Source organism: Manacus candei, unplaced genomic scaffold, assembly GCF_025592945.1.
Source record: "Manacus candei isolate 608988 ecotype Guabito, Panama unplaced genomic scaffold, ASM2559294v1 h1tg000084l, whole genome shotgun sequence".
Taxonomy (NCBI): Eukaryota; Metazoa; Chordata; class Aves; order Passeriformes; family Pipridae; genus Manacus; species Manacus candei.
Window position 1 is genome coordinate 4,508,110 of NW_026138132.1, and position 27,898 is coordinate 4,536,007.

General features: G+C 47.1%; 4 protein-coding genes across 7 annotated transcripts in view; 3 read left to right on the forward strand and 1 right to left on the reverse strand.

Moving 5' to 3' along the window:
• The window catches only part of LOC127482040 (uncharacterized), a 90,011-nt gene extending 88,744 nt beyond the window's left edge, over window positions 1-1,267 (forward strand). The window contains exons 17-18 of the mRNA XM_051811972.1: window positions 362-500; window positions 1,254-1,267. Coding sequence (XP_051667932.1) covers window positions 362-500; window positions 1,254-1,267 — 153 coding nt within the window. The remainder of the gene's footprint in view (window positions 1-361; window positions 501-1,253) is intronic.
• The window catches only part of GKN2 (gastrokine 2), a 115,264-nt gene extending 105,535 nt beyond the window's left edge, over window positions 1-9,729 (reverse strand). Inside the window, exons 1-2 of one of the 3 annotated variants that reach the window (XM_051811766.1) lie at window positions 9,705-9,729; window positions 2,463-2,582 (exon numbers count right to left, since the gene is read on the reverse strand). The gene's annotated coding sequence lies outside the window, so the exon portion shown is untranslated. Of the gene's footprint in view, window positions 1-1,910; window positions 1,936-2,462; window positions 2,583-9,704 lie in introns of those variants that run through there. The other 2 variants (XM_051811765.1, XM_051811764.1) reach the window with 2 other exon arrangements.
• On the forward strand, window positions 2,578-9,170 carry LOC127481922 (gastrokine-1-like). Its single transcript, XM_051811769.1, has 6 exons — window positions 2,578-2,700; window positions 7,176-7,229; window positions 7,379-7,519; window positions 7,676-7,786; window positions 8,118-8,259; window positions 8,844-9,170. The coding sequence occupies exons 1-6, from the start codon at window positions 2,689-2,691 to the stop codon at window positions 8,930-8,932; spliced, it is 549 nt and encodes a 182-aa protein (XP_051667729.1). The 5' UTR covers window positions 2,578-2,688; the 3' UTR covers window positions 8,933-9,170.
• Window positions 9,730-18,202: 8,473 nt separating the features above from the next.
• The window catches only part of ANTXR1 (ANTXR cell adhesion molecule 1), a 105,311-nt gene continuing 95,615 nt past the window's right edge, over window positions 18,203-27,898 (forward strand). For both annotated transcript variants that reach the window (XM_051812060.1, XM_051812061.1), the window contains exon 1: window positions 18,203-18,726. In XM_051812060.1, coding sequence (XP_051668020.1) covers window positions 18,575-18,726 — 152 coding nt within the window. In that variant the 5' untranslated portion in view covers window positions 18,203-18,574. The remainder of the gene's footprint in view (window positions 18,727-27,898) is intronic.

Below are 27,898 nucleotides of genomic sequence, written 5' to 3' on the forward strand. Positions count from 1 at the left end.
TCCCTCTCCCAACTGCACTTTCTCTGAGGAAGCTGAGCTCTGCAGCTTGCTGAGAAACCCTTTCTCTCAGGAATCCTGCAAGGGCTCCCATTCTTTGGGCATGGCAATCCTTCCAAGGCCTTCCGAGGCCCTGCAATACCACCCTGCATTTGTCAGCTCAGACCTTTGCCTTGCAGCTGCCGTTGTCCAGACTCCCTTTTCCTTTGGGGTGGGAGAGAGCTCTGTGCCATGGCAAAGGCACCACTAAAGGCAGGGGCACTCACAGCCCAAGCACCGGCTCGTCACTGCACAACTCGCCATATGCCTGCCATGAAATGCATCACGCCACTGATCTGGCTGAATGCTCTCTTTTGGTGTCTAGAACCAGGTCAGTCTTGGAAGACCTACAAGGAAGCTCACCTTTGTGGCCAAGGGATTGGACAGCAACCTCAAGTCTTATGGAGCAGACATCACGACCATGTGCAGCGGACTCACCACCTACAAAGCTTATGAAGTTCACGGTGAGTGCAAGCAAATCAATTCTGTCTCCCATTGGCCTGGCTTTTAATTCCCTTGGGGAATGACTACAGCACAAAGGCTCCTCTTCCAACTGAAGATTGACAGAAACCAGGGAACAAAAATACCCCCCTGCAGAATGGCAGCTATTGTTGTAGCTGGTATAGACTGGTATAAATGAATTGAGTTGCTGTGGGTGCCTTAATTGTATTTTGATCACTTGCAATAGAATTTTGTAATAATGGGAAAAAAATTGTTTTAAATATATCCAAGTGAACTAAGTTTTACTGTGATAATCCTGAAGCACCATCAAAGTATTCTGAGCCTTCCTGCAAGCTGATTGTCTCCAAACCTGTCATAGACAGCTGCTTTACAGCTCAGGCTCAGCTCTGCATGGCAGTATTTCTCTGTACTCCCTGCATTCTTTGCTTTGGCACCTGAGGGGGCTCAATGGGATTCAAAAGGCAAGTGCAATGTGCCAGGTGTTAGGGGCTGTCTACAAATGCACAGATCACTCAACAATATCTAAGCCAGCATCTCATGGTTTTGGTTTTTTCATTTGTTGTTTGTAAAGGAGCCCAACTGAATCTCAGATCGTGTACTACACTTGACGTCCTGAAAGTTGTGGACCTGAATTATTGTCGTGGCAATAAAATGGCCTGAAAACTTTACATTTCTTGAACCAAGTGTGGAGGATCCAGAGCTGCTGCCCAAAACCAACCCTGATGCCCTTCTTCCCAGGCATCTCCCCTTTCCAGAGATCCCTTCTTGAGGATGGAGATGCTAAAATACATGAATGGATTACCAGAGCTTTCAATTAAAGACCTTCATCATGGATTGACTCCAACTTGTTTGTCTTTACCATTTTTCATTTATGAACACCTGCAGAAATACATTTTGATTGTCTCTCTTTTGCCCCTTTTGAGCCCTTCCAATGCTCTTTTCAGGGCTCTCAACACAGGGCACACACCCAGAGAGCTGGGCAAGTCCCAGGGTGTGTACCTTACAAACAAGGCTTTCAGAGTTACAACCTTCCTTTCCCTGGGCAGGGAAAGATGCCTCACATTAAAAATCAAAAGGCAGAAAGAAAGAAGGACAAAGCAATCAATTTGCCTTTATAGGGCAAGAGGAGTCTCCTTTCCTGGAGACTTGCCTTTCTGGGATTTACAGAGTTGTTCTGCTCCTAAAGGAAAGCAAGGTGAGGTCCCCGTTGCTCAGAAGTTTAAAACCCACTCTTCCCTAACAGAAAGGGCAGGATGCTCTGGGTTATCCAGGTGAATACAAATCTAGCACAAACACCAGTCATATGAAGTCCCTCAATTTTTGGCACCCTCTCAGTGGCCCCAGAGGCTTCATTGTGTTGAAAGGCTGCAGAGTTCCCTGAGGCAGGCCCTGGGGAAAAGCATCTGAATCACCTGGATGAGCACACAGCAGTCCCAGCAGAGGAGAGACACAGGCAGCAGTTTGTTGCCAATCTCCTTCCTTCTTGCTGTTACACACGTTCTCTTCATTCTCTGACAGACCATCAGCAGTTTATTACTTTCATTCACCATATCTGACACCTCCAGCAAACTGCAAAGGGGATGTGAAAGAGATGAGAAGCAGAGCCAGACTGCTCCACCTCCTTGGCACTCAGGGAGTCCGAACCAGGCATCAGGCAGGAGCAGAGGACCAGAAAGGAGATCCTGACTGAACGAGCTCAGAAGGGAAGGTCAACAACAGAACTCAGGAATTTCTGTGATTTAGAACCAGCCTCATGATCTCCAAGGACTGGCAACATTTTCAACACAGCAAGATCACCACCTGCCCTGATTTGAATGGTGGTTTTGGTTATAGGTACAATGTCAGGCTGAGTCCTTTGCCACACAGGCACAAAGTGTCATTACAAGTTTACTGGGAATCTGGTCTCTGGTTCTGATCATTATTCTTTTCCATTTAAAAGTTACTGTTAAATACTCGGGACTTACCATGACAAGTTTTCTTTCATCTCCCTCTACGCAATGAATTCAATCAGGCTGCTATCAAAGCCTCCTCTTATCAGAGCACTTCCTCAGGAACCCCGTCATGCTTCTGTGAACACAGGGCACCTGCCAATAGGGTAAACCCATTTTCACATTTAACTTTGGGGTATTATGTATAAAAACTAAGAGTACACATCAATTACCCGCAGAGCTTGCCTGGCCTACCATCAAAATGAAGTTCACTGTAAGTAGACGAATCACTTTCTCATAAAACTCTTAAGGCTGAACAGTTTAAATGATTTTGAGTCTTTCTTGGCACCAAGTGACCTCTTAGTGATTTCTGCAGGATCACAGAGAGAAAATGCCAGAGGGGTGGGGCCTGCATGGGTGAAATGTCCCTTCTGGCAGGGATGTAACTCCATCTGCCTACTCAAACGTGAAAGAGAGAAGTGCTCTGTCTCAGGGGTGCCACACGCACGTGGAACGTCCAAAGGACAATATTCTCTCCTTCACAACTCAGAGGCAAGTCAAGAGTCTCAGCAAGGCCCATAAAGTGAGGGCACAGCTGTGCTGAGAGCATAGGAGAAGAACCACGAGGCATGAGAGACTCCACGTCTACTCAGATCTTTTTCATCAAAATCTTCCTCTGAAGGAGATGAAATTTGGGAGCAATTCAATATTCAGGGGATTGTCTCCAAGAGAATAATTGTTCACAATAGTTATCACAAAAGAATTTATCATTATAACAAAAAACTCTCCTGCATATTTAAATCCTCTTCAGCCAGACTCCACTGCAGAAAGTGCTGATCCTGTACACAACATTAAACAGGAAGTCAAAATTATTTTAGGACAGCAAGTAACTTGAGGCACGATTAGCAGCACAATGTTAAAATGTTGTGAATTTCAAATGTTCATTTCAGATTGTGATTGCTTCTCTTCTTGGAGTTTTCCTGGCTTCAGCTCTTGCTGACAGGGGGTGTGAATGAGGGGTTTTGGTCACTTAAAGAATCACCATAAAAGGTGTTGGCAAAAGCAGGTTTTAATATGAATTTGTGGAATTGCAGGTTAACTCTGTTAACAGGGAACAAGGTTCCCTGTTGCTCGCTGCACGGATGAGTCATGCAAAGGAAAATCAAATTAGAACCTCTTTAGAATGGCACACACGGAATCCAGGGGTGCAGAGGGGAGGGTGCAAAGGGTTTAAGAGTATTTAATCACTGACTAATTTATCATTTACAAGGTGACTTGATAGGGTTTACTGCAATTACAACAATGACTGAATTACAGATTTGAGATAGCAACATTCATAGCCCGGTCACTCCACATGCACACACAGAGCTGTCTGCTCAATATCTATGTGTGCAAAAGCACCTGTTAAAAATTCCCCTGGAGTTCAGTGAAAGAGGTCAAATGCCTTTGCAGTCCTCAACAGGTGAGGGCTGAGCCTCGAGGAGTGGGGGAAATCAGCCCAGGCCTCGTCTTCAGGCACAGTCCTCTGAGGATTGCAAACTCAAGGGTTTGCAAGTCCAGGAGGCTCCCAGTCTGAGGGAGGTGCTTGTGGAGCCCACTGCAGTCCAGGACAGCTCCAAGGCCTCACTTAGGACTGCTGTTTATAGGGCTGAGCCATGATTGTCTTTAGTCACCAGTAGATTTCCACCCTGGCCACAACCCAAGTTGGTTACAATGGTTCCGTTCCACTCGGGCTACGACTCAAATAACTAATGTTCCAAGGCTGTCAGGGGATAACTGATTATCCCTTGTTCCCTGCCTTGTCAGGCAACTGATGTCCCTGATACAATCAGTGTCACTGCCACCTTTGCCATGCAGGAGCTCTTGGCACGGTCATGAAAACCAGGTCGGGATAAAGGACTGTAAGGTCTGACACAACAGCACTAACAGCTTCCCAGCCTCCCTCTGAGGCCAGAAATTCTCTCCCCTTTAATCTGGTCTCCAAGAGCAACAATTTCCCAAAGCATGGCTACTAGAGCTATTGCTTTATTGAGTGAAACACTCCTGGGAATCCCCAAAGCTAAATCCTTACCTCCTTTAGTCTTTTCCAAAAATCAGAACAACGAGAAAAACTTCAAGGAGCACCACAATGAAAACTCAAACCACTCTGACACTGGGGTCATATTTAAGCAGGAAAACACATCACACACTTGGAGGAGGCCTTTTACCTTTCACCAAAGTTCCTCATGAGCCCAATGACACATTTACCTGAACAACATAACTGAAAGGACCAGTATTTCCTCGTCCATGATTATTTGATCTGTATAAAGCCTGTTTTCTTAACCAGTGCTTCTCTTTGGCAATCCACTTCTCTTTTATTCATTGAAAATTGTTTGCAACAAAAAACTGTTTTGCTTTTTTTTTTCTAGGTCTACATTGCAAGGTGGATTTTAAAACCCCTGCATCATTGTTACAATGAGTTAGAGGGTTTGGCTTGAGATGGTTCCCTGCACCACCTCAAGGAGACACAGTAGGGTGGGGAAGGAAAGTGGTGCAAAAGCCAGTTGATTGAGAAAAGGCTCCAATAAGTGAAGAGAACCTTCTCAGCAGGGCTGAGTCGCTCTCAAAGTTCTCTCAAAAGTTGCACTGCCCATGAAAAGCCCCTTCCCCGTTACCAAAGATGTGTGTAGAGGCTCTGAACTCCTTCTTGGTTTTCCTAAATGCTGTTTTCTGGGTTTGTTTCTTTGATGCTCAGGGATCTCAGCCTCACCCACTGCCACCCAGAGAGAATCGCTTCATCATCTCGAGGAACAGACTCCAGAGCTTGAGGCCATATGGAAAACACATCCAAGCTCTGTGCAGTGGAATTCCCCCTTACCTGGTTCACCCAGGTCCTGGTCAGTCTGCTGCTGACAGCCTTTGTGTTCCAAAACAAAGGCAGGTGTGGCAGTTTGAGCCACATTAGAAATCCAAAATCCAATTTCCAGGCTTGCCTGGAACCCATGACAGCAGGTTAGCAAGATTAAAAATTGCTTGCTCACCTCCAGGTGAAGGTTCTTTTCTATGACTTTCCATACATTGGCCAATTGTTTTTCAGGAAGGTTTGGGCTCTGGCTGCTGGCACGAGTCTGAATTTGTTAGGTAACTTCAGGCATGTACAACACGTAGCTCCCAGAGGTCCTGCACGGTTCCTCTCTCCAACAGGGCCAGAAGTGGGTGAGGGAGAGCACAGAGCCCACCCAGAAACCCACATTTTGTCAGAGAAATCCACACAAACGCCGCTGCTCACAAAGAGCCAGGAATGAAACCCCTCTTTGGTGTAGTGGCAACTATCAAAAATGTCCCTTTGGACCTGCAGCAATGGTTACAAGTTATTTGTCTGTATATATTAAAACCAGCCTTTTTTTAGATAATTGGTTGGATTGCAGTTGAAAAGTAATTTTGGAATCTTTACAGTGATTCCCTGTCACAGACTGGGGCTGCTCACAGAAGGAAACTGAGCAACTTCTCAGCTATCCAAAAACCTCCCTAAGTGACCACCCCCTCAATATTTACATCACCACAGAAAATAAGCTGAGGTAAGCTGAAAATAAATACTGCTGCCACCTACAATAACAGAGACCTCCACAGGCTTGAACATATGTAATATTCCAACCTGAAATGCCTGTTTCTTATAAAACACTTTTCAGTGGCCATGTTGTATTTTGGCAGGTATTTTGGTGGGTGCTAGGGTTACAAGGAACATACAGTGCCTTTTGGAAACTACAAAGGCTCATATTTATTTTGCCTAATGGAAGATTTTAATTTTTTTTATCTATTTAAACTCTAGGCTATCACTGTTAATAAATTCCATGTGAATTTTTAGAAATAATTAGCATATGTCAGAAAAAGACTATAAAACATATTCATTTTTGGATTACAAATGGAGCCTTATCTGATAATTATCAGATTCCAGCAGGTCAAATTTTGCAGAAGTACAATCCCTGTATTTATCAAGTAGTTACAGCAGGAAATAATTTTCAGTGACATGCAACAGGGAAACAAATTACAAACTAATTTTATTGCAACATTCAGCCCTTCCACACCTAATTCTGAAAACATATATAAGGTGGGAGGTTCACATCACTCTTTCTACCTGCAGGAGCATCAGCTCTGCAGTCAGGATGAAGCTCCCTGTGAGTATACAAGCTTTTCTTCCTTATAAACTAAACCTTTCATTCAATCCCATTGCCTTTCTCTCAGAAGTGCCTCTGCCTGCCCAGAGCACAGAGGTTTCTCTGGGGACATTTTGCTCCTCCAGACTGAGCAGCTGAGCCCTTATTAGCTGGAAGGTAAGGAGTTTTCCCACAGCTTGGCTCTCCATTATGCAGAATACACAAAGCCTTGTCCATGTCCATTTTTGTCAATGCCTTTGCAAAACTGGAGCACTGCATTAATGGATCAACCACTTCTCTGTGCGGCAGAGCAGAAGAAGTGGAAAAGCTTTCTCTTCACTCTTGTAAAATACCTGTTTGTGCCTGTTCAGGTCTCAGAAGCAACTTGAGATTCAGCTCTTGAAACAACAACTGTAAAACCAGTCCAGTTTGTGGCACTCTGGGGCAAAGCGAGGGTGACTCACTTTAGGGCACTCTTGCAATCCCAGGATGAAAGCAAAAGGGGATCCAAGGAGGACACTTAAACAGCAGATTAGGAAAAGGGCATGAGGATTCTCATGACCAAATTCACCAGCCAGACCTGCAGTTACACTTTTGTATTTGATTTTCATTTCAGATTTTGACTGCAGTCCTTCTTGGACTCGTCCTGACTCCAGCCGTGGGTGAAAATGTGAGTACAATGACCAATTCCCACCTGCACAGCTGCAGTTTCTATATCTCTTGCTTTGGGAGATGTCCTTCATTCTTACATTTTTCTAAAGCTTTGGGGATACAATCACTTGAAAGTCAGTCCAAGTGTACTTTCGTTTGGTTTTCTAGACTCAAAAGATGGAAGTAAGCAAGAAAGTCTCCATTACTGGGGGCTACCAACTTATGACCATCAATAAATATTGGCTCGTGGCAAGTATCGAGCAAAGGACCCACCAGGGCTCATGGAAAACCCTCTGGAACTACGACACGGTGAGTGGTGGGGAAGGGGCTTCTTCAGAGACTCCACGAGGGGACTGGCTCGTGCATTTCGTAAAAGCTGATTTATTACTTTTTTAATACGGACTTAATTCCAACACTAATGACTGAAAGAATGAGTTCCTAGTTGTCAATTACTTTATTTTACAGGGCTTTATGGCAACCAGAGTGCTGCCAGAGAAAGCCTGCTACATTTCCATCATGAACAGAACGGAGATGCCCAGCTTTGATGCGCTTCCCCAGCTGGCTGCAGAGAGCAGGGTAAGATTGAAAAGGAGGAATTACTTGAAAAGTTGTACTTAATGCAAAGTAAACTGATATCCTAGGCTATTTTCAAAAGCTTCTAAACCAAGAGGTACTGCAAAAGCCATGTTCATCACACCACTGACTAGGCATTTCTATTGATTTCAATGACATTTTACATCAACCTAACTCGAAACCTTTGAACAATTAGAATACCCTTGTTCAGATGCTTCCAGTGGGGGGATTTCATGTTTTTTTATAACTTTTATAACAATTAAAACTCGGGATATGCTCGGCATGAAACAGATCCCAGCACTGATCCTGCTGAGTGCTGTCATTTGATGTTTAGAACCAGAACCGTCCAAGACCACCTGCAAAGGAGATTCTGTTCACCCTCATCAAGAGGAATGTTCGGGACCTCGAGTCTTATGGACCAGACACCTTCTCTATGTGCAGAGGACTCACAACTTACGTGGCTTATGAAGTTCATGGTGAGTACCAACAGACGAATTCTGAGTGCTCTTGACCTGGTGTTTTTTCTCTCGGGGAATGACTGCTGCACCAGTGGTCCTCTTCCAGCTCGAGAGGGACAGAGACCAAGCAACAAAAATACACCCCTGTAGAATGGCAGCTATGGGTGTGGAGATTGGTAGAAATCAGCTGTGGGTGCCTTAATTGTATTTTGATCACTTGCAATAGAATTTTGCATTGATGGGAAAAAGGACATTTGTTTTAAATATATCCAAGGGAACTGTGTAAAACTGAGGAGTTAATCTTGAAGCACCATCAAAGCATTCTGAGCCTTCCTGCAAGCTGATTGTCTCCAAATCTGTCATGGAAAGCTGCTTTACAGCTCGGGCTCAGGATGGTGCATTCTGGCATGGCAGCATTTTCCTCTACTCCCAGCTTGCTTTGCTTTGGGCATTGCTTTGGCACCTGAGGGGGCTCAATGGGATTCAAAAGGCAAGTGCAATGTGCCAGGTGTTAAGGGCTGTCTACAAATGCACAGATCACTCAACAGCATCTAACCCAGAATCTCAGGGTAATTTTTTTTTTAATTTTCTTGTTTTTCAAGGACCACAATTCAGCCTCGGATCATGTATTAGACTTGATGTCCTTCAATATTTGGCCCTTACATACTGTCATGACAATAACTATGCCTGAAAATCATCCCATTCTTGAGCCTTGTCTGGATGCTCCAGCTGCAGCTTTGTAGCTGCTGCCCAAAGCCAACCCTGATGCCCTTCTTCCCAGGCATCTCCTCTTTCCAGAGATTCCTTCTTGAGGATTCAGATCCCAAAACAGATCAGTTGGTGACCAGAGCTTTCAATTAAATCACAGATTGACTCCAACTTGTTTGTCTTTACTCTACCCTTTGTTTTTTATGAACACCTGCAGAAATACATTTTGATTGTCTCTCTTTTGCCCCTTTTGAGCCCTTCCAATGCTCTTTTCAGGGCTCTCAACACAGGGCACACACCCAGAGAGCTGGGCAAGTCCCAGGGTGTGTACCTTACAAACAAGGCTTTCAGAGTTACAACCTTCCTTTCCCTGGGCAGGGAAAGATGCCTCACATTAAAAATCAAAAGGCAGAAAGAAAGAAGGACAAAGCAATGAATTTGCCTTTATAGGGCAAGAGGAGTCTCCTTTCCTGGAGACTTGCCTTTCTGGGATTTACAGAGTTGTTCTGCTCCTAAAGGAAAGCAAGGTGAGGTCCCCGTTGCTCAGAAGTTTAAAACCCACTCTTCCCTAACAGAAAGGGCAGGATGCTCTGGGTTATCCAGGTCAATACAAATCCATCTAGCACAAACACCAGTCATATGAAGTCCCTCAATTTTTGGCACCCTCTCACTGGCCCCAGAGGCTTCATTGTGTAGGGGGTTGAAAGGCTGCAGAGTTCCCTGAGGCAGCTCTTGGGGAAAAGCATCTGAATTACCTGGATGAGCACACAGCAGTCCCAGCAGAGGAGAGACACAGGCAGCAGTTTGTTGCTGCCAATCTTCCCCTTCTTTGGTATGACTCGAATTCTTTTAATTTCCTCACAGACCATCAGTTCTCATTTTGTGCAGTCTGAGGCAAAACCTGAGAGAATCAAGTTTAGGAGGGATTTTAATTTCCTTTTATTCATTGTACAGTGCCCTAACACAATCTCTCAGCTCTCATCATGCCCTACTTTGCCTTCTCTTTGGCATTTGTCAAACTCCCTTTCCAGTAGGGACTGGAAAGAAATTTCTTACTAGTTGTATGTTCATTTTAATGCCAAACACACGTGAGTGAAGGAAAGGGGACCTTCAGCCATCTCATGAACCAAAGCAACTTTGCAGCAGCAACAAAACACCTGTGGTGTTTACTGCAAAACTGGAGCAGAATCCATCTGAAGAAAGAGTCAAGACATGGCTTCAGATAAACATGATGCTTCAGTTTTATTGCTTGTTATCAGGTGGAGCTGTTTATGCCTCGTTACCCCAGCCCAGAGTCTGGGCCTGCCAGCACACCCACTCAGGTACAGATTCACTTCCCAGCACTGGGGAGAGAATCCTGAAGAACAAAAGCAGAACATTGCTGTAGTGCAGCAGGTGACACTCAGTGGCAGAGAGCAGTGCATGGCAGATGTGCACAAAGCCATCTCCAGCCCCTGGTGTGCAGTGAGTTGGGATTTCAGCTGCACCCTGCACACACTCCTTCTGCATTTTGTCCTGTAAAATCTAAAGTGTGGAACTAAAGGCAGCAAACAACACTCAGTCAAAGGAGAGCTGTAAGCACAATTAGGAGGATTGTTTGACAGCACAGCACGGGCTGGAGAGGGAAAGTTTACCATTTCTCTCTCCAGTTCGGAGCACACATCAGTGTAATTAACCTCTTCCAAAGAAAGTCTCCAAGGAGGACCAGGATCAGTTAAGATAGGAGGCTTTGCCTCATGGATAAATGGTCACATTCTTCATGTTCACAGCACTTTGAAAGGGGTGAGTCAGACACTGCAGTTCAACACAGTAGGATTTATCTTTAAATCCTGTAGGATTATGTGAAATGCAGTCAGTAAACCCAAATCTTCCCTTCTGTGCAGCTCTGCTCCCTCCTGCTGGACACAAGTGCTTGTCCTTTTGCCTTATTACCACTGGAAACCAAACTGCATAAGATCCTCATATTCACTTAAACAAACAGGGTTCATCAGTTCTGTTTGCATATTCACTTGCTCAAAGTCAGATGCATGTTTTTAGATAATCATTGTCACCTTAGACTTAATTGTTCCAGGATTCCTGCAAGTTAATGTCTCCAAGGGGTTAATTGCCCCTGGCCAAATATCTGATCAAATCAAACAGCCTCCTAAGGAGAATCCTGAGTTTGCATTCCTGTGAGTCACAGGGGACTGAGAACAGACACCCAGGCTGTGGTTTGGACTTGGTCATTAGATCATGCAGAGTTTTAAACTCAGGTTCTTATAAAACACTTTTAATTACATTCTTTAATTTAAGTAGGGAGGTCAAACTCAGCCACACAATGTTCAGAAGTGGTGAAAACCTCAAGCCCCTAATGATTCCTCAACCTTTGCTCCAAACTCAGGATCAGTGGGAACCAGGCTGGTCTGTGTCTAAACTCAACTAGAGAGAAAGATACCAATCATTCCAGATGCCCTTTGAGAGGGCTGGGCTGAATTTTGTCTGGCTGTAAGTGAATGAAGTAGAAAGGAAAGCCCACACCTGCAGAGGTGCTGCAAGGATGCTGTAACCTGGCACAGTGCTTGGAAATGGTGGAAGGCAAACAAAAGCAACATGCATGAAATGCTGAGCAGAGGAGGGAAGGCAGAGACATTTGCAGCCTTATTACACAGCCCAAGGGGACTGCTGGATGTACCCCCTGCTCCTGGGGAGCTTTAGGCTTAAGACAGAAGACTTGGAAAGCAACTGCACAGCCTTTCCTTGGGGTTTAACCCCAGCTGGCGACGGAGCACCTACCACACACAGCTCCTCCATCACCCATCCATCCATCCCTGCTCCCAGCTGAGCACACACAGCTCCTCCATCACCCATCCATCCATTCCTGCTCCCAGCTGAGCACACACAGCTCCTCCATCACCCATCCATCCATCCCTGCTCCCAGCTGAGCACACACAGCTCCTCCATCACCCATCCATCCATTCCTGCTCCCAGCTGAGCACACACAGCTCCTCCATCACCCATCCATCCATTCCTGCTCCCAGCTGAGCACACACAGCCCCTCCATCACCCATCCATCCATCCCTGCTCCCAGCTGAGCACACAACTGGGAAAAAACAGTAAAACTCATGGGTTGAGATAAAAAATTAATAATTGAAACAAAATAAAATATAACACTAATTATAATGCTAATGATAAAAACAGCAATGATGATATTAATGAAAAGGAGGGAGAGAGGGACAGAGAGACAGGAAAACCAAGAGAAACAAGTGATGCCCAGTACAAACACCACCAGCTGACTGATTCCAGGCCCATCCCCCAGCAGGGATCAGCAGCTCCCAGCCAACTCCCCCAGTTTATATACTGGGCATGACATTGTGTGGTGTGGAACATCCCTTTGGCCAGTTCTGCTCAGCTGTCCCAGCTCTGCTCCCTCAGCTCCTTGTGCAGCTCCTCCGTGGCAGAGGTTTGGAGTGACCCCAGCTTAGCACAGCTGAACCTTCAGTGTGTTGTCAGCCCAGCTTCTGCTGTGCTGCCTCAACCCACGATCTCATCAACGTACTGTGGGTGTTGCAGAGCTTTATCCTGTTCCAGTGAGGTCTGGATCGGGCCTTGGCAGATGGCAGAGCTGCTTCCACCCCTGGGGCAGTCAGGTCCAGGTGCACTGACAGCCCTCCAAGTGAAAGCCAAGTGTGGCCTGCACTCTGCCACCAGAGGGACTGAGCATGCTGGTTTAAAGGTAAACCAGCAGGGGAAATGAACTCAACTCAGAAGAGAGATTGTAAGTCAGAATAACAATTTAATAAAATAATACAATAACAATTTAATAAAATAATACAATAAATACGATTATACAGACAAACAGTTGGTTTTAACCCACAAAACCCAAATGTATAACCCAGCACCCTGGGGCATGAACAGGGTGGTTCCCACGAGTGGTTAAAAAAGTCCCAAGACTCCAAGATTATATATCCTCCAGTTCAGGCAGGAATGCCCAGGGAGTTTCACAATGGGTGTGAGCACAGGAGCACCCTCCTATCTCCCAGTTCCACACTGGGTGTGAGCACAGGAGCACCCTCCTATCTCCCAGTTCCACACTGGGGGTGAGCACAGGAGCACCCTCCTGTCTCTCAGGCCTCTGAACACCCAGTTTACAGCCTGAGGGGTCAGGGCTGCTCTGGGCAGAGGGTGGAAATGGTTCATTGATAACAGTTTCTGGGCAATGGCATGGAAGGCTCTAGAATACCCAGTTTTGGGTTACACCCATCCAGTGATGAACTGGTCCCAGCTGTTCTAAGTAGGACACTGAGAAAATGCATCAGCCCCATCAGCTGTGGCCCAGCATTGGGCTCCTCTGGCTGCAGCTCCTGGGGAAGTTCCAGCGTGCCCAGGACAGCAGCACTCAGTGTGACCTCATTTGTGTCACAATAATCTGCTGTTAGTCCCTGTTCTCCATCAGACTTTCACACCAGCCAGGAGGGACTGCTGAAGGGTGAGCAGGCCTTGCTGATCCCTCCTGGGCTCTCCAGTCAATGGATCATCTCAGGGATGGGATCAGGGGCTCGACTGCCAACAGAGCACCGTTGTGGTAGGAATCAGCACCAGTTGTTCTTCAGCCCTGAACAGCAAAAGGGTCCCCCAAGAGACCAGGCAGGGCAGAACTGTTTCATTTCCTCCATCTCCAAGGCAGCCTTACCAAAAACCCACCAGTACCCTCTCAGGTGCTTGAAATAGTCTGAGGTAGCCCATGCCAGGGATCCTCCAGGCCAGTGACCATGGGGGGCTTTTGCCACTCACTGCCAGTGAGGCTGATTACCTGCTGAAACCAGGACACCTCCTTAGATTGTGGTGACACTGTTCCCTGTGCCACAATTTCTTCCATTTAATTAATACATTACAAGCAATATGTTTTCATCCATATGCTTAGAGTAACACTCCTCTGCAGGAAAAGGTCACATACACACACGGAGTTAGCAGCCCCTGTTAAAAGAGCTAGTGGAACAAACTCGAATCACCAAGGAAATTATACATTGCAGCCTTTACGTGCTACAGCAGAGGCAGATAAAATCACAGCAGGGCAAAGTCAGATAAAAACAAGAGACAAGGGAGCTCTTGATCCCCTGAAAAATTAGAGCAGCCCAGGGAAGAAAAACCCCCGTTGGCCACTGAGCGTCAGCCTCGAGTTGTGAGGTTGTACAACCGAGCTGGAAACGTGCAGAGGAGTCTGAGGTCCTGCACCTCCCAGGGCAGTGCAGCTCTGCAGTCCTCCCCCAGCTGTGCTGAATGACACCCTTGGGGACACAGCCAGTGGCTTGGGGGACCTGTCTGCACTGCCAGCAGGGAGATAATGGAGTTGTGAGAATCATGGCTGGTGTAGGAAACTTGCTACATCTCGATTATCCACACGGGGCTGCAACAGCTTCCTGAAGTGCCATAAAACCCAGGGAACGGGATTTTTAGATCTTGACAAAAGCCATTACCCACCATATAGGTCAGGCCTTTGGGAGCCAAAGGGAACCACCCCAAAAACCCACCCAAGGCTGTGCTGTGTCTCACCCTCAGCAGCACCACTGCTCCCACAGGCTGGCAGAACCAGCTTCCTCTGAGCTGGGAGTTTCTGAGAAGGTCTCACAGACACATATAAGGGAGTAGTTGATAAAACCAAACCTGCTGATAGCACTTCCCTCATCATTTACATATGCAAGTTCTAATCACTCGACAAGGGCATCAGTTAGAGCTTAATTACCCATTGCACTGCTGAATGCAATTAAAACACCTTACTATTGTCTCTTACACAAAGACTAGAACACACCCCATCTTCCCAAGCACTAGCAGGTCTCACACAAAAGCTGCAGTCTGCATAATATTTTTGGATTTAACATTTTTTTAGCAAGGGAGGGACAGAAATTCCAACACCCCTCCTGTGTCCCACAAGAGCTTCCTGTTATGGACCTGAATTCCTCAGTGTGTTGATGCTGCTCTTACCAGGTCATAAACAAAAATACACATTCTTAAGACCTGCATATGAAGAAGATTAATCCTCAAGAAAGTCAGAGTTGCAGCACAAAGCTCAGTGTTCCTCTCTGTCAGCAGCTCCCTCCATGTCAGAGTGCTCACAGCTTCATCTGCTGCCTCATTCCTTGGCTTTTCCCCAACCTTTCCTGGGCCTTCTGTCAGCCTGAATCCACAGCTACACAATCTGATCTCCTCCTCCATTCCCCCCCTCCTTTCCCTCCTCTTGCTCCAGGACAAAGTTATTTTCCTGAGGTACAGCTTTTTCTTTGTTTGGGGTTTTTTTCAACTCTAAGTATTTGTTCGTCTCAGGGGCAGTGAGAAACAAATGGAAGAGATTATCACTGCTTTTAATCTTTTAGCAGACACAGATCACAAACCAATGACAGCAACACAGATCTGGCCATGACAGAAGCCTTAACTGTATCTCAGATCTGAAGCTGGCCCTAAGTACTTTTCCAAAATGTCTCAAAGCCAGCACATCAGTCCCCAGAGAGGAAGCTTTTCTTCTACCCTTCCTAGTTTTACATCCTGCATTCAGCTCATTTTCTTTTAAAATACCAAACAAAGAATCCATAGACTAGTCCCATCTCCTTCCTTAGGGCAGCACAAATACATACACAAAACTCTCCACACCTGATCCCAGGATTTGGTAACTCCAGCTCCATAACTACAAACAGATTTGGTCCAGAACAGCTGTATAAAACTTTATAATCCCCAAGCCCTATATCTTTGCTGGCTACAGGAGCTATAGCTCTGCACTGTGGTGTCTCCAGAAGTCTCATCTGGGAGGGTTCAAGCCCCCAGATCACCTGGACATGCAGACCAGCAGGTGATGCTCCATCTTTTCCACAGCTGCCCATAAAGGAGCACCTGCCCTCACATCCTGCCCACCCAGGGCTGGGGCTGGGGCAGGGGCCAGCCCTCAGTTTGGGCAGCAGCACAGCTACCCGTGCAAAGGGCTCTTGTACACATTTCTGACATTGTGCTGTATTTCCAGGGATTGTAGGAAGCTGATACCCTGGCACAGATCCTCTCCCTGTGCACTCATGAGCTGTGTCACTGCTCTCCTTTCAGACTCAGAGGTAAATTGAAAGACTTGCTCCTGCACTCCCACCTCCCCTGGTTTAGATGTGGAAGCCCAAGATATTCACCTGTAAAACACCTGTTTCTGCTGCTGTCTGGCCCTAGAGAACCTTTGGCTCCAAGGGATCTGCACTGTGTTCAGCTGTGACCAGGATTTGGCAGCAGGACCGAGGAGGCACCATTTGCCTGGGTCTCTGTTATTCCCACTGGAGGTGATGGAGCTGCTCCAATTGCTTAGCCCGGCTGGGATGGGAGGGAGAGCACTCCCAAAGTCTCAGTCAGCAATGCACCAAGGTGTCTGACTGGTCTGTCATTCAGATATTTTCACTCCAGTCAAAAGTCTGTTATCACCGTTTGCTCTTTCCCCCTGCACCTTATCCTGCTGCTTGTCCTGGTCTTCTCTCACATTGGTTGCTTTCGCTAAGAATTTTTTAAAGACAAATTTAACTCTTTAGGCAATGATGAACAGCTGGAAAGCCTGACTCAAGTGCACTTGCCTCCCCCATCAGAAACCTGGCCTGGTCCCCCCACCCCTGAAGCTGCTCCACTCAGCAGCAGTTGGTACTTGGAGAAGTGTGTGGGTGCAGCCTGAGAGGGCTTGGGAGGGAAAGGTGGGAGCCCTCCTGGAATCTCGGGTTTATTTTATTGGTGTAAGAGCTGCCCTGCCAGGGCAATGTTCTCCCTTTTGAGCTTGTGGTGCTGTTTGTGGAAGGAGGTGGGAGATGCAAGTGCAGATGAAGTGACGTTTTCCATTGAGTTTCCTTGGAAGAGGGGGGTTCAGGCTTTAGTGGTTGAAATGAGTTTGGTAAGGATGGTGAGAGGGGACAGCCTGTTTCTCTCCCAAGATCTTTGTGGACAAAATGTCCAGTCCACAGCTGGAGAACCGTGTTACATGATGGGTGAGCAACTGGCTCATGGGTCAGGCACAAAGAGTGACAGTGACCGGGGTGGCATCAGGCTGGCACTGGTCACTAGTGGGGTTCCACAGGGCTCCATCCTCAGCCCCGTGCTCTTCAGCATCTCCATTAACAACCTGGACACAGGACTCAAAGGAATACTAAGTAATTTTGCTGAGGACACCAAACTGGGAGGAGCTGTTGACTCCCTGGAGGGCAGAGAGGCCTCAGCAGATCAGAGATGGACAATCCCCAACCGTGGGAAGTGGAACAAGGGCAAGGGCCAGATTGTGTCCCTGGGCCAGGGCAGCCCTGGCTGTGTGTGTGGGCTGGGGATGAGAGGCTGGAGAGCAGCTGCAGGAAGGGCCCTGGGGGTCCTGGTCCATGGCCAGTTGTCCCTGAGCCAGCAGTGCCCTGGCAGCCAGGAGGGCCAACGTGTCCTGGGGGCATCAGGGAGGGGATTGTCCTGCTCTGCTCTGCCCTGGGGCGACCTCCCCTCAACATTGGGGCAGTTTGGGGGACACAATATAACAAAACCATTGGAGAGTGGCCAAAGGAGGCAACGAGGATGGGGAAGGGTCTGGAGGGGCCTTATGAGGAGCAGCTGAGGGCACTTGGTTTGTTCAGCTGGAGAAGAAGAGACATAGACATTACTGAGTATTTCTCAGGACTGACAAAATACAAGGGATGAAGCCTGGCATGGCTTGTTGCTTTAACGTCTGTAAAGCTACTCCAGGTTTTTAAAGGTCTGTAAACTCAGATTTTTCCTTTGTGGGAAACACAGATGTCTCTAAGGGCATGATAGGACAAGGGGGAATGGCTTCCCACTGCCCGAGGGCAGGGTTAGATGGAATACTGGGAAGGAATTCCTCCCTGGGAGGGTGGGGAGGGCCTGGCACAGGTTGCCCAGAGGAGCTGTGGCTGCCCCATCCCTGGAAGTGTCCAAGGCCAGGTTGGACGGGGCTTGGAGCCACCTGGGCTAGTGGGAGGTGTCCCTGCCCATGGCAGGGGAGTGGAACAAGATGGTCTTTAAGATCCCTCCCAACTCAACCCAGTCTGTGACTCCATGCACAGGGCTGTGCCTGCTGTGAGCAAACCACTTCTCTGTCCATCCCTGAAGCTGCTGTGGTGTGTTCATGTGCTCAGTGCACAAATATGCTGGAAACCAGACTCACTCAGCCTGAGCTTTGACCACGAGGTGGCATTCTCTGAGCTTTTTTTGCTAAGGAGGAGTAGAACTTACCATCTTTAATAATAACAATAATAATTAAGGGGGGGAAGAAAGCCTCAAACCCTCCCTGTATTTTCTGAAGTCTGTGACAAAGCAAGATTTGTGAGGAGGCTGCTCCTGCTCTTGCAAAACAATGGTGCTGCTTTCTGAGAGCTGCAAGGGAGACTGAGGGTCAAGTCCCTTTAAAAAAAAAAAAAGTGAAATACAGTATTGTGCATCTTGAAATCTGAAACCGAGAAACAGAAGTGCAAGGGAAACAAGGGGGAAAGTCTTGCAATTCCTGAGGACAACTGTTGCAAGTGGAGTTTTAAGGAATACAACCTACATATATACATTTAAAGGTCATTGAATGGCTTTTGTGGAGAAACCTGTGAAATAAGGGAGCCTTGGAAGAAGAGATTTCTTTTTTTCCTCCTCTCTGGATATAATGGCCATTGCAAAGCAAAGCATCTTGAGATTTGGCTTCAAATGTCTCTTCCTAGCAATTTTTGCGCTCACCTGTGACGGACACGGCGGGAAGAGGGAGAACGGGGGTCCTGCCTGCTACGGAGGGTTTGATCTGTATTTCATTCTGGACAAGTAAGTCAGCTCTACTTTGTTCTTTTTCAAAGAGATCTTTCTCCAGGCATGAGCTGGAACAGCTTATACTGATACCGAGGAGGTTTTCCTTGGATTTTGGCTCAGTAGAAGTCCCTGTGTCCCCAAGGGACCTGTGAAACTCCCGACTGCTTGCTTTGTTTTTGTTGTGGTGACTTCTTCGGCAGGTCCAGGGCATAAATCCTGCTGTGCTCTGTAAATCACACCAGAGCAGTTCTGCTGATGGGGGCTCTGTTGTGCCCTCGCCCCTGCCCTTTCCCAGAGCAGTGGGTGGGAGAAGGGCAGCACCCTGGTCCCCTCTGGCTCCCCATGAGCTGTGAGGGTCGAGGCTCGCAGCACAGCAGAGGTTGCAGGGTTATTCTTGCAGACATGAATTAATTCCATAGCTGAGAACGTGGAGGAAGCACTGGCCTGCCTGGAGCTCTGCTCCTGTTCCCCAGGTACCTTCCAGAGCAGCAACTGCAGGTAAAAACCAGCTCTGAGAGGGGTCACTGCCCCAGAGGGGCTCAGTTTGGCTGTTGTGGTGCAGAACAGCTCCAGTGTCTCATTTAAAGAGAGCTTTGTTTTCTCAGCTGAGTCACACTTTCTTTGTTTCTTGTTAACCAAATGCATATTTTGACTGTAACTACTGAAGATAACTTCCTACCTCACTTTTTCATCAGTAATTGTGGCAGTGTCATCTCCTTGGCACTCCAAGTGTGCCTCTTTTTTCAGATGGGGACGGAGTGATGTGAAATTGTGCTGAGCTTTGGAAAGCCTCGTTAAAAAAAAACCAACAAACAAACAAACAAAAAAAAACCAACAAAAAAAAAACCAACAAAAAAGAAAATATTAAAAAAAACCCTAGCTAAAATGATTGTCCTAATTTTCTGGATTAAGAATAATCAGCTTGAACCAAAAGTTTGGAAATACTGGAGATTCTGCCTGCCAGAGCCATGGCACTGACATTATTAACCATAAATTTCAGAGACAGGAAAGTATTTGCAAGTTGCCAAAAGCGCAGATGAAGCTTTCTGCCTGATCCTCTGGAGTGCTTTGCAGTAGCTCCCACATTCCTTTAGTATAAATGACTTGGAATTACATAACCTTTTATTACAAAATACTGGGTAAAATGTAAGATTGAGACACTGGCTGTTTCACTGTGCCAGTTGTCCCTAATGCTCCAGGGGATAGATTTTTTTAATTCATTTCTTTTATTCACTGGAAAGATCTACCTGGGTCTTACATTTTGGTGCTCTGGCTGTTCAGTTATTAGTTGAAATATCTCTATTGTATGGGGAAAAAAACCAAACCCAAACAAACCCAGAGCATGATTTGTACTGCAGGGAGCTTTTGCAAACTGCATTTCTTTGGAAGTTGAAGCAGGATTGAAGGTTTTATCAAATCTGATGGATGTGCTGTGTTATTCCTCTGAGCTAATGGAACTTTAGCAGGCACTTAATTCAAGTCCTGTGCTGTCCCCTTCCTAAAATCCATGACTTTGTAGCCTTGCTCAAGGGATTATGGATTTGGGTGGAAACTGAAGCCTTGGGACAAGGTTTAAAGCAGGCAGGCTGTCCTCAGTGTATCCGGGCATCCAACAAAAATCCTGCTTTGACAGCTGCAGGATTTCTGTTTCTTGGATTTTTTTCTGGTGCAGAAATGCACCAGATCTGCTGTAAAAGTGTCCTTGGTGTCCAGTGGCATTTGGAGGAGTGTTGTGGTGTTTCAGCTGTTGGGGAGTACAATGTGCCATGGAGCTGGTTGTTTAACCTCTGATGAGAGGTCAGTTATCCCTTGTCCTTTATCTTTAAAACTTTCATAGACTCACAGAATGGTTTGAGTTGGAAGGGTCCTCAAAGATCATCTGGTTCCACCTCCCTGCCATGGGCAGGGAACCTTCCTCAGACAGTTCACTTCTCAGAGGCCAAGCTGAATTTCCAAAAGAGCTGAGTCTTATTTAGCCTGGATTTTCTACCTTCTGCTTATCTAGAGAATGTTTTCCAAAATGCTACTGAAGTCCTGAATCCAGAGAGAGGTGATGCCTATAGAGGCCTTCAGGCAAAGTATGAAATTATAATAGTGGATTCAGGAGTCACTGGTTTTCTTTAAAATAGGTCTAGAAATGATCACAGACTATTGAAAGTGATAAAGGACTCTGAAGCAGAAGAGATTTAGACTCTTAAGCCTGAAATGTAATTTCCCTGGTGGAAGGAAGCCATGAAAATATTAAGCAACCTCCTTTCTGGGATCAAAGGAGTGACACAAAAACAACAAACACAGGCTGGAAGCCACTGGTGCAGGAGCCCTGAGCTGACCCTGTGCCTGGGTGGATTTAGTGACTCCTTGAGTGCCTCCAGTGCCCTGTTGGGAGCAGCTCGTGGGACACGTGCCAGGCTCTGCACTGGACCCAGTCCTGGTCACAGCTGGCTCTCAACCCCAGTGCTGGCCACAAGAAGCCCCTTCAGAGTGACCACAGAACCCAGGCTGCTCTCCTGGAGTGATGCTCCAGCTCCCTGCACTGTTCTCCTCAGGAGGCTCCTGCAAACCCGTGGAGCAAACTCCTGAAGGCAAACCAGGTCTCCTCAAGTGTCTGTGGGCAGCTGGAGACACAACCCCCTGCACGTGGCACGCTCAGAGGACCTGCAGCAAAGCTCCCATTTCTCATGGTCAGGAAGGGGAAGAAAATTAGGACTCGGCCATTCAGAAATAATGCTCCACAGCCTCAACGTGCCTGTACCAGAACAAAACCAGCAGTGCCCCCAGCTGTGCCTGCTGGGTCCAACCCCCCCCTCCCTGTGTGTCCTTCATCGTCCCAGGGCTCTCACACCCCCAGGCAGCAGCAGAGGCCTCTCCTGCTGGGACCACTGGACCTCAGGCTGGCAGAGTTATACTAAAGACATGGACCTGCTGGAGCAAGTTTAGAGGAAACCACAGAGCTGCTCCAAGGGCTGGAGCCCCTCTGCTCTGGAGCCAGGCTGGGAGAGCTGGGGGTGCTCACCTGGAGAAGGCTCCAGGGAGACCTGAGAGCCCTTTCCAGGGCCTGAAGGGGGCTTATAAAAAGGAGGGAGAGGGAGTTTTTATACAGGCAGAGAGTGACTGGACGAGAGGGAATGGTTTTAAACTGATAGAGAACAGGTTTAGATTAGATGTTAGAAAGAAATCCTTCCCTGTGAGGGTGGTGAGGCCCTGGCACAGGTTGCCCAGAGAAGCTGTGGCTGCCCCATCCCTGGAAGTGTCCAAGGCCAGGTTGGATGGGGCTTGGAGCAACCTGGGCTAGTGGAAGGTGCCCCTGCCCATGGCAGGGGGTGGGACTGGATGAGCTTTAAGGTCCTTCCAACCCAAACCAGTCTGTGATTCCGTGATTCCATGTTCCAGAAGTGATGCAGGCTCCCTGGAGAACGGCAGTTTGGGTTGAGCCAGCTCCTTGCCAAGTAAAACTGAAGCTGTCACGCTGCTGTGGGTGCAGTGCTCCAACTTTGGAGGAAAGCACAGTTTGCCAGCCCTCTCCAGAACCATTGCCTGACATGCAACAAACTCCACAGGACAAAAATCCTGTCACACACATAAACACTTAACTTGAAATTCTGAGCTGAAGGAACTGTATTCACATGAACTAAGGCTGGATTAATCCTTTTCTCTTGTCCTTTGATTGCAAAATCTCAAACTGTGGCTATTTTCTCAGTTTAATCTCAAGCTGTTTGCTCTTTAGAGTACAGTTTTGTGCTATTTGATCTATGCAGGATCAAGTCACACCTCAAAGTGGAGGTATTACCAAGATGAGCCCAGTGTTGTGGCAGGTAGACCTGGCTTATCTTGAGAGAGTTGGCCCAAGAAGGCCTGTCCTCTTGTGTTCCTGTGGTGCTGAGGGGGTTCATGCATTGAGGCTCCCATAGGCAGGAGTTGGTGCCAAAAATTTACAGATGTGAGCTAAGACACAGGGCCTTCATTAAGGAGGAAGAATGAGGAAGCAGTGAGATGTTGCTAAAAGAACAAACATTTGTTTTTGCTGATATTGTCCAGTTATTCTAAAAATATCCTCCATGTGACTAATTAATGGTGACTGTGTCCACCCCCTAATTGACATGGTACCCAGTGCTGTTGTGTGGAAACCCTGCACAAGCACAGCTGGAACACGTAGAGGCAGCTCTCAGATTAATTCATTTGCAGGTAGGGAGGAAGGAATGAGATCTGAGCCTTCTCAGCAACCCTTTGCTGTAGCCTCTGTGTGTCACAGGGATTATTTCCTGTGCCCTTGCCTGTGGTGTGCAAATAATGGGGAATTTATCCCCACGTGCAGAAAACACACAGGGAACTGTACATGTGTGAGAGAAAACTTGGCTCCAAGAGATCCCTGGCAAAATGAAGCAAGTAATCCAAGCTGCTTCCTGAGATCCCTTCGCTGCCCAGCCAGACAGGGAGTCTGTTTTTAACGGGTTGTGTTGCAGTGAAACTCCTGCTCTAGAGGGGCTGGTGGTTGTTTCTTTGGCTGTGGCTCGAGCAGCTGTAGTTACCATGACTGCAGTGGGACTATGTCCAGGTTTACACTCAGAGAGGAAGATACAGGGACCGTGGTGGGATGGAAACACCAGGCAGGGAGCCCGACCTGCAGGAGCTGCTCCTTCCCCTGGGAAATGTGAGCCCTCCAGCACAGGAGCTCCCAGAGCTGGGGCACGTTGTACCTGCTCTCATCAACAAACACAGGCCTTTGGGAGGGAATGGTGACAGGGAGTGTCTGCAGGAATGGAATCATGGAATGGGTTGGCTGGGAGGGACCTTAAAGCTCATCCCTTCCACCTCCTGCCATGGGCCAGGAACACCTTCCACTATCCCAGGTTGCTCCAAGCCCCGTCCAACCTGGACATTTCCAGGGGTGGGGGAGTCCACAACCTCTCTGGGCAGTAGATTGAAAACCATCTCTGATCTTCGCTGACCTGGTCAGTGATTCCCTGATTGTTTTTCCAGGATCACAGGCCTGAATCCAGATGAAATGGATGCATTTTTTTGGATGGCAGGGCTCAAGGATGTGGAGGGATAGTTTTTCTCTGTGTACCATGAGGGCTGAGGGAGGCAGGGTGGAGGGATTTGTGCATTCTTGTGTCCTTTTGCTTGTTGCCTGAAGGGATGTCATTAACTCCTAAGTCTGCTGAGGGCTTGCAGTTGCAATGAACCAAGTTAATGTATGAAATCCTTGCCAGTCAGGACCTGTGGATGTGCTTTTTACCCAGTGGAGCATCTAAGGTAACCATTCCTTGGTAAAAGGGATGAGTAAGAGCTCCCTGACAGCCAGGATTAAGTGTGTGCCTGCACACTCTGCACTTCATCAACTGCTTGAGGTAAATTAAGTCCATGGTTACTTGTTTATTAGTTAGGTTTTTGCATATCCCCTGCCAACCAGGAAGAGAAGAATGTTCTTGGCCTGTGACTGGGTTTAGAGGCTTGTCCTGCTCTGCTCTGGATCTTTAAAGACCCTGTGACCTCAGGAGTTTGGCAGCGTCTCTGGTGAGCTGTCTCGTGTGAAGTGTGGCACAAGATAATAGAATAGTGTTTCCTCACAGAATTGCATCACCTCTCCGAGGTCTCTGTGCTATGCAGGGTTTTCAAAATTTCTCCTGAATTGTTTGGAAAGACAAAGGAGACTTTTTGGCTCGCCTGTGTTGTTTTTAAAGAGCTCAATAGACAGATAATGCACAACTTCTTAGGTAAATGCCACCTCTGAGAGCCACGAGACTTCTTGGAGTTAGTCCAAAATCGAGGAAGTTTAAGGAGATTTTGGATCAACATCAGCCTCTGAACCAGGTGTCTTTGTGTCCTTCTGTCAGCTGCAGAGCACGTAACTCATGTGGGGGCTTGATTCTGTGATTCCTCTAGTTTGTGAACCAAATAAACCCACAGGTATTCTGAGAAGGTGAGAAGGTGCAGTGACAGAAATGGAAAAACAGAGTCTAAAAAGTGCACAAAAGACAAACTCTGAAGAGGTTTGAGTTGCTTCAGCTTCGGGCTCTGGTGCACCTTGTCCCAGGGAGCAGGAGGAAAGCACCTGCTGGAGGAAGGGCTTTGAGCAGAGTGTGGCTCTGCTGGCTGGGACCACGGAGCGTGTGGAGAGTCTCTCTCAACACTTGCATTCAGTTGAGATGTACAAAATGCCAGCACAGTTGACCACAGAATGTATCATTCTCTTGTTAAAGAGAATGGTTTACTTAGGCTTAACTTCCATTTATTGGGCTCTTCTCCAGAAGAGAATTTGGCACCCTCACCACGAGCCTTTTCCTAAACTGCAAGTTTATAGCATCAATCATTCAGCTGTAAAATGTTGGCTCACTGATCATCTTGTTTCTTTGGGGAGTATGAAGAGACAACTATTTTAAATTTGGCATTTCTTATCTTACATTTGGCTTTAGAAATACTTGTCCTACCCAAGGCCCTTGGCCTCCCTCAGGAGAGGCTTTACAGGTGACAAGTGTCTTTTGCTGTGTGGCTGCTGAATGACACAGCTCAGACTGTGCAGGTGGACACTGTAAGGTAATGCTGGTTTTGCAAACTTTCTGTTGGCTGCAAAAAGGTTCATTTTATTGGGTTTGTCCATTTTATGCCAAGTGAAGAGTGTAAGAAGTCTGAAGTTGTTTCAGAAGATGCATTTTGTGTATAAGGGGAGTACTTTTTCCTCAGTGCAGACCTGGGCATTCCCAGCCCCTGACACCTGGGCTCAAGTAGAGACAGAAATGAACCCCCAGAGCCTGAGTTGTCTGGCCACAGGTGGGAACTTGCTGTGCAGGGAGGAACAATGTGTGGTCAGCAGAAGCCTGAGCCTTCCTTTTGGGACCCTGTCAAAGCTCGCTCTGGTAGAGCTGAGGAATAAATGGATTGTAGACTATTCCAGTTGCCCCAGTTCAGTGCCTTGGGACCTGAAAGCAGAAAATATCCTCCTTTGGTGGATACAGAGGGTTTGGGTTTATGATTGTTGCAGTGCTAAGAAGTTTTCCTAAAATGGGTATTCAACATTCTGCTGCTCCTGAACTTTAGGTTGTTCCTTGCATGTGTTCACAGATGAGGCTTCATGGAAAAATATCCATAACTTGTGTTTCAGAGGGCATAAAAATGGGACTGTTGGCAGGGGAGCAGAGTGAGGATGATGAAGGGAAGGAGGTGCAGCACAGCTGAAGCTGTACTTGTGTGAAGAATTAAAAAGCACTGCTTACCTGCAAAAACTGCCCAGGTAACAAAACCAGCAGAACAAGAGTTACAAAGGCAAAGACTTCACAGGATGTGCTGTTCCCTTCCTGACTGGCACATCGTTGAACTGAGGGTCAGTTCTGGTTTTAAGCTTTATTCTGGCAAATGCTCTTTTCAAGAGTGCACGACTGCAGAGCCATGGGCAGTGTCAGGGCTTTGGTGTGATGGCCTGCCTGGATCCTCTGTGGCTGGATCCCTTCCCAGCTGCCTGGCTGCAATGGGCATTCTAAGGGATGATCAACTGCTGTTCAGAGAGGAGGAAACAACCCAACTTTTGAAGGCTGATGGAGCTCCCAGGGCAGTGTCCTGCCAGTGTTTTCCCTGAACAGGAGGAGCTTGTCTCACCTGATGGCTGGAGAAGGTTGGGCAGGGGCTGCTTGAGGAAGGGTCTCAGCTTCACATGTCTGGTACCAGATGGTTCAGGAGACGTGTGGAACTTCACTGAGGTGTGTTTTTTGAGAGGTAGGAATATGGTCTAAACAAGATACATTTCACTGAGGTAAGGACTAATTGGTTTGTGGTTAACCAAGCCTTGGCTTTACATGTCTTCTGGAGGCTGATGTGACCATTGCTTTAAAGTCAAGTGTTTCTTTTATGCCTCACCATATAAAGACAATAAATACTGATTTTCCGGGCCAGTTCTAGGAAATTACTTGTGCTATTTGGCATTGTTGGGACTGGAGTGTCTGTTGTATTCAAGGTCTCAGAGTTATTCCATAGATCCCAGGGCAATTTGCCCCTGGGGTTGGGATCTGTGTGTCTCTCTCTGTTCTATCAGTTTGCAGTTTGGATAAAATGGGAGTTAAGTTCCTTGCTGGAGAGCAAGTCCTGATGTACCTTACCCTTCATCTGTTATGACACCAATTTTCCCACTGTTTCTGGTTTAATTAGTTGATCAAGACCTTTGCTATTTTAGTCCTCTTTGATGCACATTTGTGTGTAGAACAAGTCATGATTTCAGGTCCTGGTGTGATGGAAGACAGCCAGGAAGAAATTTAGCACTGATAGCATTTGCTTGTGATCACTGAGCTCTGCCATCTGTCCCACAGCCCTGCCCAAAACAGGTGACTGGGAGGGACCTTTGAAGAGGGGCTTTTGGTAACAAGAGCTGGGGAGTTCACAGTTCTTCCAGGTGGACCAGATGCTCTTGTCCCTGTGCAAAGGTCCTCACTGCAAAGGTCCTGCAAACCCGAGTTTGGACAGACTGGGGTCACACAGAGGAAGAACAGATATCCTGGAGCAAGAGGGCAAAGCCAAGGCTTTACTGAATGGCTGTAAAGAACACGAGGGGAGGAATGTGTGTGACCCCACAGCGGGTCTGAGTGCTGGCTGTGCCTCCAGCACTGAGGTCCTGCTCTGGGCAGCCAGGCTGGGGGTTGGGCTGGGGGAGCAGGGCCTGGGGGAACCCATTCCTGGCTCTGCATTTGCTCCCTCAGATCTGAGGCAGGACAGGGCAGGTCCCTTTTCTTCCTGTGAAGTGAAAAACCATCACCTCAAATGTTCATCTTTTCTTCCTCAGGCTGCAGATCACTGAGGTTTCTGTTAAGGCTGGAATGGTTATTTCCCCTATAAATATTTCTAATTGTAGTCAATGAATTAAGTAAGTGATGACACTTTTATTTTCCAACTCTAGGAAGGAATTTTTTTTCCAATATTAATATTCCAGTGTTCATGGAAGTGTTTATGCTAGAAGGGGCATTTACTGCTGAAAGATTCTGATTAACCTAATTTTTCCTAGTTCTTACAACATAAAGAAGAATAATCCAATCCCATTATAGCCCATAGTTTATCCTCTCGAGGAGCAAAATTAGTTTGTTTTGTCTTTAGCTGAGGTGTGAAAGAATTAACCGGAACAGTTGAGACGTGGACTAAGGTATTTTACTTTTCATAGTGTCTGGCACAGTGGAAACACAAGAGAAGTTAAATAATCTGTTCCTCCAAC